We start from the raw sequence: 17,219 nt of genomic DNA, 5'->3' as shown, positions 1-17,219 counted from the left end.
CCATGTCTCCACTACACACAAGTGCTCAGTTCAGGGAGGGCATTGAGTTTTACTCAAATTGCTGAGCACTAGGCAAATTTCTCTATAGTTTGAAACTGTTCCCATATACTCACATTAAATTCCATATGAATTTTGCCATTGACTGGCAAAGCAGAACTGGGCTCTCAGCAGAAGTCACTAAGAGATGCTGAGCAAAAGCCAATTGTTCAGTGCTATCCCTTTCCCTCTCACAGCTAGTTCCTCAGCACTCAGCAGCCTGCGGGATCAAGCCCTAAGACAGTATTCTTTGAATCCCTAACAGTTCTGAATAATAATTTTGGAGTTTTGATTTAAATTTAGGCTTTAATTGCATTAATATTCAATTGTATGAATTGCACTTGAAATTAATTGCACTGATGAGTATTTGCACTTTAAAAAAATGCTTTTAAAAATACCTTACTGAGTCCTGCTGCATTTGGAGGTTATTTCACCATCCCTGGTTTTATGAAGGTTTCAGATGTTCCTTGAAACCATTTGTAACATAGGGGTTCTACTGTATTACTGAAAACACTGTACATGTTGGACCCAGCTCAGCTCTTCTGAAAATTGATCATCTGAAAGTCAGCCTGGGCTCCAGCTGTGTCACATGGATTTTCCCTGTTTTCCGAAACAGTCTGCTCCACTGTTTTTGAAGTTTCTGGGTCTTGGGAGCAGGGACTGCCCAGTGTATCACCACTGCTATTGCAGTGAATAGGGGAGGCCATGTCGGAGGGCTGCTCTGATGGTTTGCCTGTAGCAGAAGGAAGGGGCATGGACATAGGAAGATTCATCATGTAGAACACATTGCCCAGCCGCCGAGACACCTTTAAAGACATAAGCAATTACAGTAATTACTTCAAATAATGTCAATTTAACTAATTGCTCTTCTTAACCTTAAATTTGAATGTAGGTCCAGATTATCCACAGGGCTGATGGGGACATGACCTCAGAGCCTTCAGGTTGTATGGCCTCCAGCCATCTCATAGGGCCAGATCTCAGGATGGTTAGCAAAAATTCAGAAATGGCCTCCACTGCCCCAGCTTCTGCTGAATTGGTTTGGCTGTGCTCAGCACAATCTGTAGAGGAAGGAGAGCAAGCACCCTGTTGACTCTAGACAACAAGCTCCTTCCTTCCCAGTAGGTGGTGCGCTTCAGCATGCATAATGCAGGCTATTGGTGGTACATAAGACAAATGATTAAGAGAAGAGAGAAATAGGTTTAATAAGAGGAGAATGAGAGATATACATGGGTTAAGAAGAAGAAAAGGAACATGGGTTAGGAGAAAGATAGATGAGACAAATAGAAATGAGAACAAATTTGAAGTCAGTGGATGAAATTAAGAACAGGACATTTGTAACTGATGGGCAGGAAAACCTTCTTATCAATGAGATCTGTAACACTGTGGAATACTGTCCCAAACAAAGTGATGGAAGCTTCATCACTTGGATTATTTTAAAGGACAGGTCAAAGTATTGGAGAATCTACAGGAGAGAACAATCCTCCGTTGGTCAGGGGAGGGAGGGAAAAAAGGGGAGATGGACTAATTGATCAGACAAGTCTTCCTCATTTCTAATTTCAACCCAATCTTATGACCCTGGCTATGGAGCCCAACCTTCCCAAAGGCATTCTCTTCTATCACTGTCTCTGAAGCAGCTGTTCATAGTTCTTCCCCGGGGCACTCATGAAAATGAAAGGGAAGCTGAATTGGAGTTAATGCGCTGTCCACTGGGACTAGATAGTGCACCCTGTCACAATACTATTTCAGATATTTTATGGGTGAAAGAGTGTTATATAACTTCAAAGAAAATCAACAAAATTTTGTCACCTTCCCATGCAACACAAATCTTTCATTTTCCCTCCATTTAGCATTTCAGTACCTGAGATCGAATTTTTAGTGCTGGTCCAAGTTTTAATCCCATCGTGTCCAACAGATGTTCTTCTGTGAGTAGTGGCAGGGTTTCTCCATCAATAGCATGATCTTTAAATATCTTATCAAACAATAAAATGCACACAATGGCTTGTTAAAACAGACTCTTTTATGTCTTCTATTTTAATCGTGATACCCAGACAATAAAGGAAGGAAACAGTAACATGGAAGTAATTCAGCTTTATATTAATCTGAGAGCAGATGGATGTGGCTGTCGTCATCTGTGCCTGCAGCACATCCACTTGCTCTCAGAGAGTTCCAGCTGTGTAATGTTGCAACATTATTTAGTTTTATTATTTTAACAAAAGTGATCAATTAAAGGGAGGCTCACGTCTTAGTCATTCATTTTTTATCCATGAATATGCAGATTTTCCGCCTCCTGTTTACACTGCTTATGATTTTTCATGAAATTGAATGAAGTAATTTCACTATTGCTTAAAACATTGCTTAACATGACAGGAACATGCAATTGCTTCTGCCTGTTTGAAAGTTGTGCAAGTGCTGTACTGGCAGAGGGTGGGGGATTAAAACACTTTCCTTACACAGTTGCTCTCCTATTAACATTCTCATATTACGCCATGATAGAACACTCTGTATTGCAGCATACAACCACAAACGAGCATTAACCTACATTGTTTGCTATTTTTTACTGCATGGTTGCACATTGCCTAGCACAAAGGGGCCTCAAGATACTCTACTGCAAATAATAAATAGTAATAATAATTTAATTTCAGTAGATAAAATAATGTTAGCAGAATTACAGGGCATGTATCTTTAAACATCTAAAAATGTAAGTATGATTAATACTTGTGGTCACCTGTGCATAATCTGAACAACCTGGAAGGCTAATAATAAAATTGTATACATCATCAACAGTCCATTTGCGAATATCTTCAATGGAAGAAATATCTTCTCCACTCAAAATCAGGCCATGCGCTCCTTTGAGAAGGAAACATAAATGTTGTGTTTGTATGATCTCAACAGGCAAAACAATAGAAAACCTTATTAAAAATAAGAGTTTATACACATCTACAGGACCTACTTCATATACTAACAATACGATGTGGTCACATACATATAGCATAGTCCTAAGCAACATACTAAATAATCACTCATCACTTTCTAATTCTGAAGGGTTTGGTGTTTTCTTTTATTTGATTACTTTTATTTTCTCTACTGATGGAACTGTACATGCCTACCACGCCGCAGCATTTTCTCTAAAGACTACATTATCTGATGCTTTTGGTTTGTTATACCTTACCACTATTTTAACTTGACTAATATTTCAAGTGAACAAACAGGCAAGCCGATAACAGTGCTCTGTGTCACACTCATTCATATCACGGTACTGATGAAGCATGAACTGCATTATGTGTGTCAGTCTCCAGGTAAATACTAAAAGGCAACATCTTCTATACTGTTTGAAGGCACATCAGTTTCTAGGTGAAGCACTGTACTAGGGACATCTTCTGTAAAATGACAAAACAGCACTTCATAAAAAATATAACAAAGCTCAGAATGCATGTTATACACCAGGCGTTCTCAAACATCATTCCACCGCGACCCCCTTCTGACAACAAAAATTACTACAGGCCCCAGGAGTGGGGACCAAAGCCTGAGCCTGCCCAAGCCACACCACCCTGGGTGGAGGGGGGCAAAGCCAAAGCCCCTCTGCCCCAGGCTGGGTGGCCAAAGCCCAAGGGCTTCAGCCCCAGGTAGGGAGCCTGTAACCTGAGCCCAGCCACCCAGGGTTGAAGCCCTCGGGCTTGGGCTTTGGCCCGGGTCCCAGCAAGTCTAAACCAGCCCTGGCGACCCCATTAAAACAGGGTCGTCACCCTCTTCAGGGTCCCGACCCAAAGTTTGAGAACTGCTGTTATACACAGATTATATATGCACCCAAACTCAGCCCATCATAACTAATATCTGCTGTAAATGCATGCAGAAAGAGTATGGGCAGAAGAGATAGGCTAGTTCAGAAACTTCAGCAATTTTTGTTTGGTTTGTTTGGCATTGCATTAACCTAAATTCATTTTGCAGACAGGAAACAAACATGTAACGCAAGTCTGCAAGCTAATTAATTCATTTTGCAGCAATACAAACTGGCTTTTGTGGATGTTTTAGGATAAAGACCTGAACCTGCTGCCATTTAAGTGAATGGAAGTTTTATCAGGATTGGACCCATTGCTGTTAGAGCACTTAGCAATGGCTGCAGAACAGTGATCCTGTGAAGCTCTCCCGCCGACATAGCGCTGTCCATGCCGGCGCTTAGGTCGGTGTAACTTAAATCACTCACGGGATCTACTCTACAGAGTTAAGTCGACTTAAATTTTGTCAACAATCATAAGTCTCTTTAATAACATCAGTGGAGCACATCTACACAATGGCGGAGCACGTCCGCAGTCGTTGCTCTTGCATCAATAGAGAGAGCATTGCATCAAGGGTAGCTATCCCACAGTGAAACTCGCCAACCTCTGTCGCCCTCTGCCGCAGGGAACTCTGGGAACAGATTGCAGTGCACCATGGGGACTTGCTCGCAATCCCATGATGCAGTTCTTTCCATCCCATCATTCCATGGGCTTCCTACTTTGTTTTGTGCTGTTTTTCAGCAGCCCTTGTAAACTGTGTGCCCGCCATCTCTGCCTGACGACATGGATGAGCATTATGAACACAACATGGCTGGTCCTGCGGTATTTCATGAACTGAAAAACAGAGTGTGAATTGGTGATGCCTGCCTTTCTGTCTGCCATAGAAACAATTCAAGATTGCTGCTGACATTCACGGACCAGGTTGCCATAGTGGACCATCGGTATTGGGCTCGGGAAACAAGCACTGAGTGGGAGATCGCATCGTGATGCATGTATGAGATGATGAGCAGTGGCTACAGAACTTTTGGATGCACAAAGACACCTTCCTGGAACTGTGTGCGGCGCTTGCTCCAGTACTGCAGTGCAAGGACACCAGAATGAGAGCTGCCCTCACTCGCTGTGCAAAAGCGAGTGGCGATCAGTGTGTGGAAGCTGACTGCTACTGGTCTGTCGTCCAGGAAATAATTGATGGCTTTGAGGCAATGGGATTCCCTAACTGCGGCATGGCAATAGATAGAATGCATATCCCAATTTTGGCCCCCAAACATCTTGTGACAGAGCACATCAACCAAAAGGGCTACTTCTCCATGGTCCTATAGGCACTGGTGGATCACCTTGGCCATTTCACTGATGTCAATGCAGGGTGGTGAGGGAAGGTGCATGATGCACGCATCTTTCGGAACACTGGACTGCGTAGAAAGTGGCACACTGGCACTTTCTTTCCAAACTAGAAGATTCCAATGTGGGATATGCAAATGATCCTAGTGATCCTTGGAGACTCTGGATACCCCTTGCTCCTATGGCTCATGAAGCTTTACACTGGGAACCTACACAGCAGCAAGGAGCGCTGTAACAACAGGCTCAGCAGGTGCCCAATGACCGTTGAATGTGCCTTTGGCTGATTAAAAGGTCACTGGTGGCCAGTTAGACCTCAGTGAGGAAAATATTCCGATGGCTATTGCGGCCAGCTGTACTCTCCATAATAATTGTGAATCAAAGTGGGAAAAGTTTCCCTAGGAATAGGCTGCTGAGGCAGAGTGTCTGAGCTGATTTTGAGCAGCCAGATACAAGGGCAATTAGAGGGGTGCAGCGGGAGGCAATTCAAATTATGGAGGCTTTGAAGGAGCAGTTTGACAATGATTCATAGTAATGTGTCTGTATGTGATGCATTCGACCAGGCAATGTTTACTTGCTGCCATGAATTACCCCTGTAGTGTTTGCTTCGTGAGCGTTAATTGCAAGGAGCAAATATTCCCACCTATAGCCACTGTGTTTCAATGTTAGCACTGAGTGATGTATGTATTTCACAAATAAAGACTCATTTTATTTCAAAGACTCAAGTTTAATAAAGAGATAAAACACAAACTTTTGAACAAACGGGATGAAAATGAGGAACAGTCTCGTGGTTAGGGCTCTCACAGCTGGGTGAAATTCCCATTTTCATTGGAAATCAGTCCCCAGACATGGAGTGCATGGGGTACTGTGAGGGACCAGGATCACATAATGAATGCGGTGCGGGAGTTTGGGGAGGGCATGGATTGGAGTTCTGTAGTGGCTGGAGTGGGAGTTGAGCACAGATAGCTCTGAGTGCAGGCTAATGAGGGACTTCAACATCTCCGTCTGGTCCTCCATGAGCTTTATCATCTGCTCCTGCCCCTGTGTCCTTTCCTGGCTATTCAGCCTCAGTCTTTCACTGTCTCCCTCCATGCTCTTATTTGGCTGTGTGCTGCATCTCTTGACTGCAGCACTTCACGAAACATATCCTCCTTACTCCTCCTGGGTTGCTGCCTTATCTGATGGAGGCACTCCACCGGTGTGGAGGAGTGTGTTCTCAAGGGCACATCTGCAGAATGCAAAGAAACAATGAAGAGAGACAGTATTGTGAGTACGCTCACAGCTGTGAATCAGAAAAGTCACACACACCTCTTTCTCACTGCCTCTTGTCTAGCACCCAGGTTGCTGTAAGTCCCTGATGATGCGTTCCTGGGGAGGTGGGGTGGGCAAGGCAGAAAGGGCAAGAAGGGACAAAGGGTGGTTTGTGAAGGGGGTTATTATAAGGTGGTAGGGAGCCTAATCTGAATTTTGGTACTCTTTTCCACAGGCTAGGGTAATCAAACCCAATATCTCACTCTTAAGGGTAACCTAGGATGCAAGGGAGCATCTCCTGCATTTGTGTGGCTTCAGATTGGCTTCGTATGCTGCTGGCCTGTGTGCCACATTGGCCCCTGCAGAAATAATTGCCGGGTGGCATGGGAAAGTATCCTGTAGTGGGGGTAGAAACAAGGCAGCTCTCCCAAGGAACCTTCGGCAGAGGATTGCAGAATACCTACAGGAAAGTTTCCTAGAGATCACTTTGGAGGATTCCAGAGACATCCCCGTTTATATTACCAAACTTTCCCACCATGGCCCCACTGCGTAGATCGGGGTTCTCAAACTGGGGGTCGGGAACCCTCAGGGGGTCGCGAGGTTATTACATGGGGGGTCACGAGCTGTCAGCCTCCACCCCAAACCTTACTTTGCCTCCAGCATTTATAATGGTGTTAAATGTACAAAAAAGTGTTTTTAATTTATAAAGGGGGTCTCACTCAGAGGCTTGCTGTGTGAAAGGGGTCAGCAGTGCAAAAGTTTGAGAACCACTGGCTTAGATGGACAAGCCCTGGTGTTAATTTCTGTCCCTTATCCCTCCTCTGCCATATAACAAAGTAGATGAGAACTCAATCTCCTCTCGCCATGCAGTATGAAAGCAAAATGAGCACTTACCAGAGCTCCCCTCTCCTGCATCCTGCATGCCATAGCTGGAGTGCTGGGACTGGCTAGACCCCTCCAGAGTGGAAAAGAGGTCCTGACACACCACACCACCAGACAACCCTGCCGTGTGCTCCACATATTTCTCCAGCTCCACCTCCTCGTCCTCCACTTCCTCATCGGAGTTGAGTCTGCTGGCCGCTGCCTCTATTCCCCTCGAAGTATCCCTGGGACTCTTGACAGTGAAGGTGGGGTCGCCACTGAGGATGGCGTACAGCACCTTATAGAAGCAGCATGTCTTGGTTGGCCTCCTGGTACACCTGCCTCAACTCCTTGATTTTAGCACGACACTGCTGTGTGTCCATTTCGTGCCCCTTCTCCTGCATGCCACTAGCAATCAGTCCATAGCTATCGAAATTCCTACGGCTTGTGTGAAGCTGCAACTGCACAGCCTCCTCTCTCCATATACTCAGCAGATCCAACACCTCTGGTGTGCGCCACATGGGAGCACATCTGCTGCATAAAGCCAGCATGGTCAGCTGGGAACATGCTATGTGAACTGTTTACGCTGAGCAAACAGGAAGAGGAATTTCAAAAAATCCCGGGCCTTTAAACGGAGGAGGGTCACATACCTATGTACCTTCAGGTAGCAGAGTTCAAACTGCTGACCAGAGTGGTCATGATGGGCATTGTGGAACACCTCCTGGAGGCAAGTTAGGGTGACATAACTAAGTGAGGTGTCTACACTGCCGCTGCGTCACTCTAACTACGTCGCAAAAAGCTCTATTCCGTTCGTCAAGGTGGTTTTATTATGTGGAGTTACATCGATGAGAGGAACATTTCAGTGTATAAACTTCCATTGTTTTGTTGACAAAAGCTGAGTTTTATCAACAAAACTGTGTAGTGTAGACAAGGCCTTATTCACACCTCGAGTGACATTATTTATTGCGACGTACGCTGTCATGTGTACATAGCAAACCTGAGGCATGAATTTGGTCTCAAGCAGAGGGCAGCTGATAGGAGAACTCTCTGTGCTGCCCGACACACACATAGGAGTGTTGCTCAAATGGGTAGTTGCTGCCAGGATCCCATCAGGCAGCCTGGAGGAGCTGGGAGGACAGAATGCATCAAATGGGGTTGCAGAGAACCACAGAATTATCCTGACATGATACATGTGTCAATATCCCATCAGCATGTGATGAGATCATTTTGCAACAACATAATGGCATGACACGCTATTGTGATGTTTGCATCAGGAGGGTTACTTTGTGACTTTGCTCCTCTGTAACTCCATCTACTTCCCATGTGGTTCTCCAAGATTGAACATCACTGCCTTAGAGAATGAAACCTTCATATGCCAGCAAATAACATGTGAAGATCTCTATAAATGGGAGAAATAACTTTGTTTGCCATCACTGATGTGTACTTATCAGGTCATGTTAGCTGCAGCACATGCCCCTGATTAATGAAGTCCACGTTTTGAAACCCTGACTCTATCATTGTAAGTGGGGTTTAAATAAAGAGAGGATGATGAGAAAGCTAATCAATAAAAAAAAAAAAAAAGAGGCCAACTTGACAAACCTGGAGGAAGTAATGGATTGCTGGGTACTGGGAAGCTATATGGCAGTGCTGAGAATGGGATTGCAGAAGGATACATATACTTGTCATCAAAGGCTGTGCAAGAGTTATTGGGATCCTTCTCATTTGCACTGCTGCAGCCATTTGTTTCAGTGGGAATTTCATGAGTAACACAACTTTTTCTCAGGCTGTGTTCATACTCTTTACTGCTTTTCACAGCCGTAGCAGACGGCTCAACATGGGTTTTGCTTTGCTCATGTTTGTTCAGCATCTCAAGCTCTGTTTCTTTCTTGTCCTCTTTCTCATCATCGGCAGTGGTGGAAGCAGAGTCTGCATTTTTGTCTTCAGCTTGGCTTTTGGCGCCATTGGTATTGCAATCACTAGTTTTGTGATTCCCAGCTCTTCTCCCTGGCCGACGGCCTCTCTCCCTTTGCAGGCTGCTGATAGGAGGATATGGGCTGGTTGCCATGAGCATGGTATTGCCATGAAGGTCATCAAGGGTGGTTCGATGAACATATAGGTCACTAGGAAGGTGGCCTTCAGGAAGTCTGTGCCTGCCACGGAAAGCAACTGGGCTAGCTGGGATTCCATGGTAGAGGAAAGGTGCTTCCAAACCCAGTAGCCCTTTACGATGTGCTTTCTCAATTTCTTTTTGTTGAAAAATAGCACTCATTTCCATTTCCATCCTAAGAGGTAAACAGAGCATTAGCAGTGAGGACTGATCAGTTCTCTTTTCAATGACAGATCAAACTAGAATGCTATAATACATGAATAGAAAAATGTTTCTTTCCCATGTTGCTGTGTGTGAAAGATCCATATGAACAACAGAGGAAACAGAGAAAGTGACTATACACACAGTGCTGTCAAATGCACAAAAGAAAACTCCCAGAATATTATGCTTGTGACAATAAGGGATGAAATATTTTCCGACAAAAGCATGATTTGTAAGTTGATAACACAGGCATCCCTGCATCAGTTACACTCATTTCATCACCACAAGGGCTAGAGACTTAAAAAGCTTAGATTCCAAGCAGAAAATTATACAACACCTTGAAAAAGGGCACTTATGTGGCAATTGATGCAGTAATATAATCGTATTATACATGGGGCCTTGACTATACTGCCGGAACCAATTAACATCAGTAAGTAAAGATCTTGGGTCAACTCTCCAATGCACCTTGGTCTCTGTCTAATGCTCAGATGGTGCAAAGGGCTGTATTCTGGCAGTAAATGACAATCTGAGAATTACCTTTGTGGAGGGAACTACCCACTGATATAAAGCCAATGGAACAGGTTCCTGTACCAGCCTCCCACCACTGTATCTGGCATAGAGTGGCTTGCCAGAGAAGGGAGGGGGATGCTGAAGGTGAGGTGGAGCTCCACTATGCTATACCAGTCCTCTCCTGGCACTAGATCCTATAGGGGGACAGGCCAGTGCAGAAGCAGGAAGCTGTGACTGGCTCCCCTCCCACCTCCAATGAGTACTCCTGCTGTAGGTACTCCCTCCAGCATCCCCAGCTGTACCTCTCCCAATTTCCCCTCCCCCCTCTAGCAGTGTCCTCTTTTTGGGAAACTGAAGTATGGTAACCCTAGTTTGGATTCAAGTTCCTCTTGGAAGATAAAAGTGAGGGGTTTGCTACATGGGAAAAGGAATCCAGCTGATTACATTGAAACTGGGAAAAATCACCAGATTTCCATATAATCATCCATGACACCAAGACTGCTTCACTAAACCAGGGCAGCTGGTCATCCTGTACATGGTGTAGGGATTTCCAATCCTCCCCAGAACGCCAGCTGTAGAATTTAAAAAATACTATGAGTGATGAGTCCAAACTGTCAAGTTCAGATCTGGTTCTGAGTTTTCCCAGGGTCAAGGGTATTTGAATCCAGAGTTCCAAGCTGCAAAGTCTAGATCCATATCCAATCTTTAACCAAGTTCTGGATGTTCCAGCTTGGGCCTATATCTTAAATCTGCTATTTAAAGCTAAAAGCAGAATGAGGGAGACAAGCAGAAAGTTTTTCTGTGCCCCTGGCTTCCTGAAACAGAGGATTTTTTATATATCTGGACGTTTTGAATAAGTACTGCAATTACCTTTAACGGGGCACCAAAATTTGTGTATTACAAAATCTGCAGCTTAACCATCCCAGTCTGCCTCCTTTCTCCCCACTCTAGGCCTGCACCTCAGTACAAAATTTACATTCAGGTACCTGGCAATATTTTGTTTTTGAACCAACTCCTGCCTTCTGGCCACAGCTTCCATGGATTCTGGCTGGAGAAAACTATATCCTAGAAAAAATAAATATATATGGTTAGAAAGGCTTAGAATTGCATCCAGGTAGCATGGGTCCTGGCAACAGGATCAAAGAAAGTGACCAGTGAAACAACCCCTTAAAACAGCTAAGACAAAAAATCCTATTACAGAGAGTTAAATGTGTGTAACACAAAGAACATTGCCAGTCAGATAAATGTTGCTGGCTAGAACATTCTGCTTACATGGAGAGAGATGAATAAATGCCATACTATTTGGAAAATGCAAAAGAAAGGGGAGGGCGCGCGCACACACACACAAGCATATAGGATGGAGAGGGATCTTGAAAGCCCAGTGTGCCTAATAAATTCTAATTTGCATGTCTGAAGTCTCATATTGGTGCAGATTGAGATTTCTGCTAGGCAGGCTGCTCCCTTTCTCAAGGCTATTTTACAAAGGTAAATACAATAAAACGTATTTACTGCCATCAGTGACAAACCTGATGAAAAACTAGGAGTATCCACTTTTTTAGTAGTGCCCTATTACTTGACAGGCTGTTACCTGGACCAGGGTAAACCCGATTGGACAATATGTTTGGCATGTTTGCATGTTGTGGGACCGAAGGTCCAAGGTGGGAAGCTACATGGATCTGTCTTGGGTCAGCTGGTGCCATCATTTCAGTGGAAGGCAACAAATCTCTAGGGAAAGAGAGAAAATTACAATTAGATATGTAAAGTATATGCTCTAACTTAACGTGTCATGTTCTACACTCACTTACATTGGTTCAACTCCCTTTGACTTTAACAGGACTGGCACATTTGACTGAGGCAGAACTGGGATGCTATTTGCAGAATTTGCTCAAAATTTTTTGCTAAAAAGTAATACAATAACTCGGATTAACACCTAAATTCTTATGTAAAAGGCCTTGGGGTTTTTTACAAGCCCAAGTGGTCAGGTTCAATTTTACCTTTCAGCTGAAAAACAGCATCACCAATAACACAGTGTCCGAACACTGCCCTCGAGCACAGATTTTTAAGTGACTCAGAGGAAAGATCTACTGAATCATTCATGCCACATATAGCAACACTCTGCATTTCTTCAAGATCTCCCATGCAAGTTCTGACTAGTCATGACTCTCTTTAGATTCTAATTCTCAAAAAGGTACATCTACACTGCGATAAAAGACCTGTGGCATAGCCGCAGCTGGCCCGGGTCAGCTGACTTAGGCCCACAGGGTTTGGGCTGCGGGGCTATAAAATTTAAGTGTAAATATTTGGGCTCAGATGAGTCCAGGCTCCAGCCTGACCCAGAACATCTACAGTGCAATTTTAGAGCCCTGCAGCCTGAGCCCTGCAAGCCCAAATCAGCTGATCTGGGCTCTGAGACTTGGTGCCAAGTTTTTTTTTATCGCAATGTAGACATACCACAAGTTTCCTTCGAATAGATCACAGCCTAAGGTAGTAGTGGCTGCAGACATTTGTCAAAGAAATTACTGCCCTGTTTGGTTTGTATTGTTTGTGTAATGTTTTGATGCCCATTGGTCCTTCGGACATCTCTCCTGGCAGATTGGTCTGTACCAATAGTGGTCAGGAAAGGCATTATGTCCTGGGGAAGTAACTCAAACACTTTCCTGACCTTGACAGTAGGAGTTAGTAATTGCGAGTCTTCTCAATATTGGTCTTTCTGGGTACTGATGGAATAGGCCATCCAGTTATGTCAGAAAATGTTCTACGTTCACCTTAGGACTTGAGGGGGACTTAATAAATATGTTCCAGATCAGAGTAACTGGTATTAGACAGTTGCCTCAGCAATTGTCCATGTGGAACTTAGGGCTGTGTGCAAAGGTGGATAGTAGCATAGCAGGAGCAATGTAGTATTCTGTATCCAAAGACAGGGATATTAAATTTAAATATAGGGGAGAGCTAAGGAGACACACACAGCTTCATCCAGCCCTTAGTTATTAAGGCTATTTTAGAGACTAGAGACCATGTTAAAAATAATCTCAAATCTTAACACTTTACACATATTCATGAATATAAGGTGATCTGCTGTTCTTTAAATACAGTGGAGAAGTGGGGAGAAATACCTGTCTACAAATCGAGGTTCAAACTGTGAAGGAATTGGCTGCATTCTCTGCTGGCCTGCTCCCATTAGCTGAGGGTTTACTGCCATCATCTGGTTTCTCATTAGCACTTCTTGTCGCTGTCGCAGTTCTAACACAAAGCATATAAAATTCTATTGTAAGTTCAGTAAGTGACTCTATACCCAGTATGAACCTTGCCAGAAATATCATAATTAGTTAGCATATAATCTTTTATATTCCACCTGTTAATAAGGAAAACAAGACAAAGTACTTACTGCCACTTTAAAAAATGTAGCCTTATATCCCCCCTTAGCTACACTGAGCATCTCATTGATCAATATAGCATATTATAATAGGGCTGTCAAGCGATTAAAAAAATTAATCGTGATTGTGCAATTAAAAAAATTAATCGCACGATTAATCACGCCATTAACAATAAGAGAATACCATTTATTTAAATATTTTTGGACGTTTTCTACATTTTCAATTATATAGATATTAATTACAACACAGAATACAAAGTGTACAGCACTCACTTTATATTTATTTTTATTACAAATATTTGCACTGTAAAAACCAAAAGAAATAGTATTTTTCAATTCACCTAATACAAGTACTGTAGTACAATCTCTTTATCATGAAAGTTGAACTTACAAATGTAGAATTATGTACAAAAAAAAACTGCATTCAAAAATAAAACAATGTAAAAATTTACAGCCTGTTAGTCCACTCAGTCCTACTTGTAAACAAGAAGCGGGCAGCATTATCTTCTACAAATGTAAACAAACTTGTTTCTCTTAGCGATTGGCTGAACAAGAAGTAAGACTGAGTGGACTTGTAGGCTCCAGAAATAAACAAGAGGTGCAAAGCCTCATGTAAACACAGTGACAGTTTATACAGTTTATACAGTCCATATTGATGCATACCTCACCACTATTAAAGTACGAAGGAGTAGTGATGTATAGGAAGTGTGCTGTTTGTGGAAATTTGTATTTTTAGTGATAGGGCAGATCTATGAAAAAATGGAAGACTCTAATTAGCTAAGAAACATGTCCTGATATGAAATAGCATAATGTAATGGAATAAGCATGGGGCTATGAGTCAGGAACTATTTCAGATTTGGGTGTTGAAAGCTAAATACAGAATTCCATATATATACATCTCATAAGAGTCTGATCCAAAGTCCAGTGAAGTCAATGGAAAGACTCACATTTATTTGAAGGGATTCTGGAACAGGACATAAGTACTTGATTTTCAGCACATCCTTGGCTTCCACTGAAGTCAGGTAAAAGAGAAATAGATTTTTCCTATTTGTTTTGATTGTTTTTAATTATTTTTAAATTTTAAATGAATTAAAAGTTCCACGGGTCCAAAGACCCTTCACATCCTTAGAACCTGTGAGAGGTGATGCTAGCTTTTTGATTCCAACATCAGCTTCAGTCTTTGCATCTGAAGTATCAGTATCTTCAACTAAACTCAAATTCAGATGACAGTGGAGAGGGAAATAAGGATGATTTTATTACAACTTGTCTTTCACTCTGTTTGCTGCTAGGACATGCATCTGCAGCAGTACTGTTTGTCATGTTAAACTCCACTGATGTTCTTTCCTCTGCTTTTTCTTGCAGAGATGTAGGGTCTGGGAAGTGGTCTTTTCCTTATTAATTTCTTTTGCAGGACCAATAGTTGCAATGTTTGACGCTACCATTTGAAGTGTGCTATTACAGTGGTCACACTTTCATTGGGGTAATAGTTTATAAAAGTTTAGTAAACGATTAATAGATGTTTTAATAAAGGGTTATCAGTTGTTATAGAGTCCAACAGGTCAAAAGGCTGCTTATAACCATGGCTTATAAACCTTCCACACCACTTTCTACCGATGTGCTTTTAACCATCTGTAATATATGCTGCTCATGTCTATGACATGCTTATAACATCTATTAACCATTTGTTAACCCTTTATAAACAGAACCCCCAATATAAAGTGGGACCATTAAAGTTTGATTTGGTTCAAATGCACTATATACAGAGTATTAGCTGGGACATATTCCAACAGATGGAAGCTTCAAGCTCCCCACCAGCCTGCTGGGAACAAAGGAGAACTGAGGAAGAGAACAGGGCCAACTGAATGACACTTCTGCTGCTCTTAGGTCTGCCAGGATGGGGCTGCAAAGGCACAGTCACAGACTCTCTTTTCAAAATTCCCTCATCTGTACATATCCAGGACTTGGGTCTTGCCCTTTATAGGGCTCACCAGTAAGCAGCCTGTTTTCCCACAGAGCTTGAGCATTCTCAGAGTGTAGTACAATGTGTATCTATAAGAGACACCAATTCCTTGAAAATTTGCCCCTCAGATTATATGCTTAACATCCCTGGAAAATTATTACCCCCCACAAATTAACCAACAAAAATATCTTAGTAAAATAACATTGTTTAATAGTATATTTATTATAAAAAAAAACCCTGTATGACCATAAATTGTTAGAGAGATGCACATTTTGTGCCACTAAGTTTGTACCACACAGCTTGTGCATGCCCTGTTATTGTGTCCCAGAGTTCTGGGAGTTTCTTGAATCAAAGAAAAGACTGTGCATTGGGGAACATAATGATCAGCTTTGCTCATAGTTGACTAAAGACTTGATCCTGCCAAGTAATAAGTGCCTCCTGTAAGTCACAATCCTACAGTCATTGAAATCAGTGACAAAGCTGCCACTGAATGGTGCAAGATCAGGGCTCCATTCAGTACCCTGCATCTTGCAGGATTGGGCCCTAGATCTATGGGAGTTACAGGAGCAGTGACCTCCCAGGTGGTAGAGCACCTCAGAATCAAACTTTAAACTCCCAGAGACCCAGTGGGGCTCCATATAAAGTTTGTTGTGAACTTTTCGGAAGCCATTTATTCAGTTTTTCCCAGGTCCTGGTCAGGAATCTGGAGGGGATCTTTCCAGGACATTAGACCTATCAGACATTATTCCTCACATATTGAATACATGTTGTGAATACTATAAACACGGTCTTGGAAAGTTCTAGTTCTAGCTTACCTCCTGCTGTCATGCCACTTGCTAATCGGTATAAGTGCTTTTCATCCAACGTCCCTTGTTCCCCAAGTATAGACATCTTTCTCATGTGATCTCGGGGAGTCATGTTATGAGGTGATGCAGCAGACCTCCCTTTTCCAATGTAAAGAATGAAGTCAGAAGGGCCCAAGAAGATAATAAAATATTCAACAGTTTAAAAGAGCTCAGGTCCCACATATAGTTTTTTCTGTTAAACAGATAGATCTGCAAGGCCAACATGCAATGCTTGTAGATACCATAGGGCATATGACAGAAAGATCTTGTGGGATTTTGCCTTTCTGAATTTTTTCACAACTAGTAGTCATGTCAAAGGTGCCAGAATTCTAGTGTTACTATTTCCTTCCAAAGCTAAAAATAAATAAATCTTTGAGACTTTTAAAAATTCAACTTAAACCAACACTAATTTTCCTGTGTGTTCCAAAAGCCCCTTGATTTTTTTTTTAAGTGAACCAAAACACCATGAAATTTACATAGGTAATAAAGCAAAGAAACACACACAGAGACGGGGTAAACTTAGTCCATCGCCATCAGGTTCAGTGAAGGAAGGTGCCCCAGAATTATACAAGTTTAAATTAGATCAGAATCTGTTCCAGAGTCTAAGCCTCCAATAGCACAACAGTTGCTGTTCTTTGTAAAAAACAAAACAAAAACAACTAAATTTAGGCTACACTTTTAATAAGCTATCCTTAAAAATAACTCTAAGGTGCCTATCTGTTGCTGGGGTGCCACAAGCTTTTTTTTAATGTCTGGGTCTTCAGAATGATCAGATGTTTTCTGCTCTACCATTAGGAGACAAAACAAGACAGAAAATGTTTGTACTAGTGCTGAATCAAAACTCGGCGGACCGCACACTCATCTGTGAACACAAGACTGTACCAACTTCATTCTAAATCAGCAGTTCTCAACTCAAGGCTCTTCACAGCCGTGCCTTGGGGAATGGAGCCCAAAGCTAGACAAGTTA

At 42.5% G+C, this 17,219-nt stretch overlaps 1 protein-coding gene across 1 annotated transcript; it reads right to left on the bottom strand.

Annotated features, from left to right (window-relative positions):
• Positions 1 to 569: 569 nt before the first annotated feature.
• On the bottom strand, positions 570 to 16,325 carry SAMD7 (sterile alpha motif domain containing 7). Its single transcript, XM_065411432.1, has 8 exons — positions 16,223 to 16,325; positions 13,188 to 13,314; positions 11,663 to 11,799; positions 11,061 to 11,139; positions 8,856 to 9,538; positions 2,762 to 2,883; positions 1,895 to 2,005; positions 570 to 842 (listed from the first exon to the last, which is right to left on the bottom strand). The coding sequence occupies exons 1-8, from the start codon at positions 16,323 to 16,325 to the stop codon at positions 570 to 572; spliced, it is 1,635 nt and encodes a 544-aa protein (XP_065267504.1).
• Between the last annotated feature and the right edge of the window lie 894 nt (positions 16,326 to 17,219).

Source organism: Emys orbicularis, chromosome 9, assembly GCF_028017835.1.
Source record: "Emys orbicularis isolate rEmyOrb1 chromosome 9, rEmyOrb1.hap1, whole genome shotgun sequence".
Classification (NCBI taxonomy): domain Eukaryota; kingdom Metazoa; phylum Chordata; order Testudines; family Emydidae; genus Emys; species Emys orbicularis.
This window is presented reverse-complemented; position numbering and strand designations above follow the sequence as displayed.

What these genes read in the sequence shown, in the direction of transcription:
- SAMD7 (XM_065411432.1), bottom strand. Translation starts at nt 16,325, where the DNA reads ATGACTCCCCGAGATCACATGAGAAAGATGTCTATACTTGGGGAACAA. An exon ending in AAGTGGCATGACAGCAGGAG is followed by an intron (nt 13,315 to 16,222) that starts GTAAGCTAGAAC and finishes GCTTTGTGTTAG; the next exon opens with AACTGCGACAGCGACAAGAA. An exon ending in CACTAAAAATTCGATCTCAG is followed by an intron (nt 843 to 1,894) that starts GTACTGAAATGC and finishes ATGTCTTTAAAG; the next exon opens with GTGTCTCGGCGGCTGGGCAA.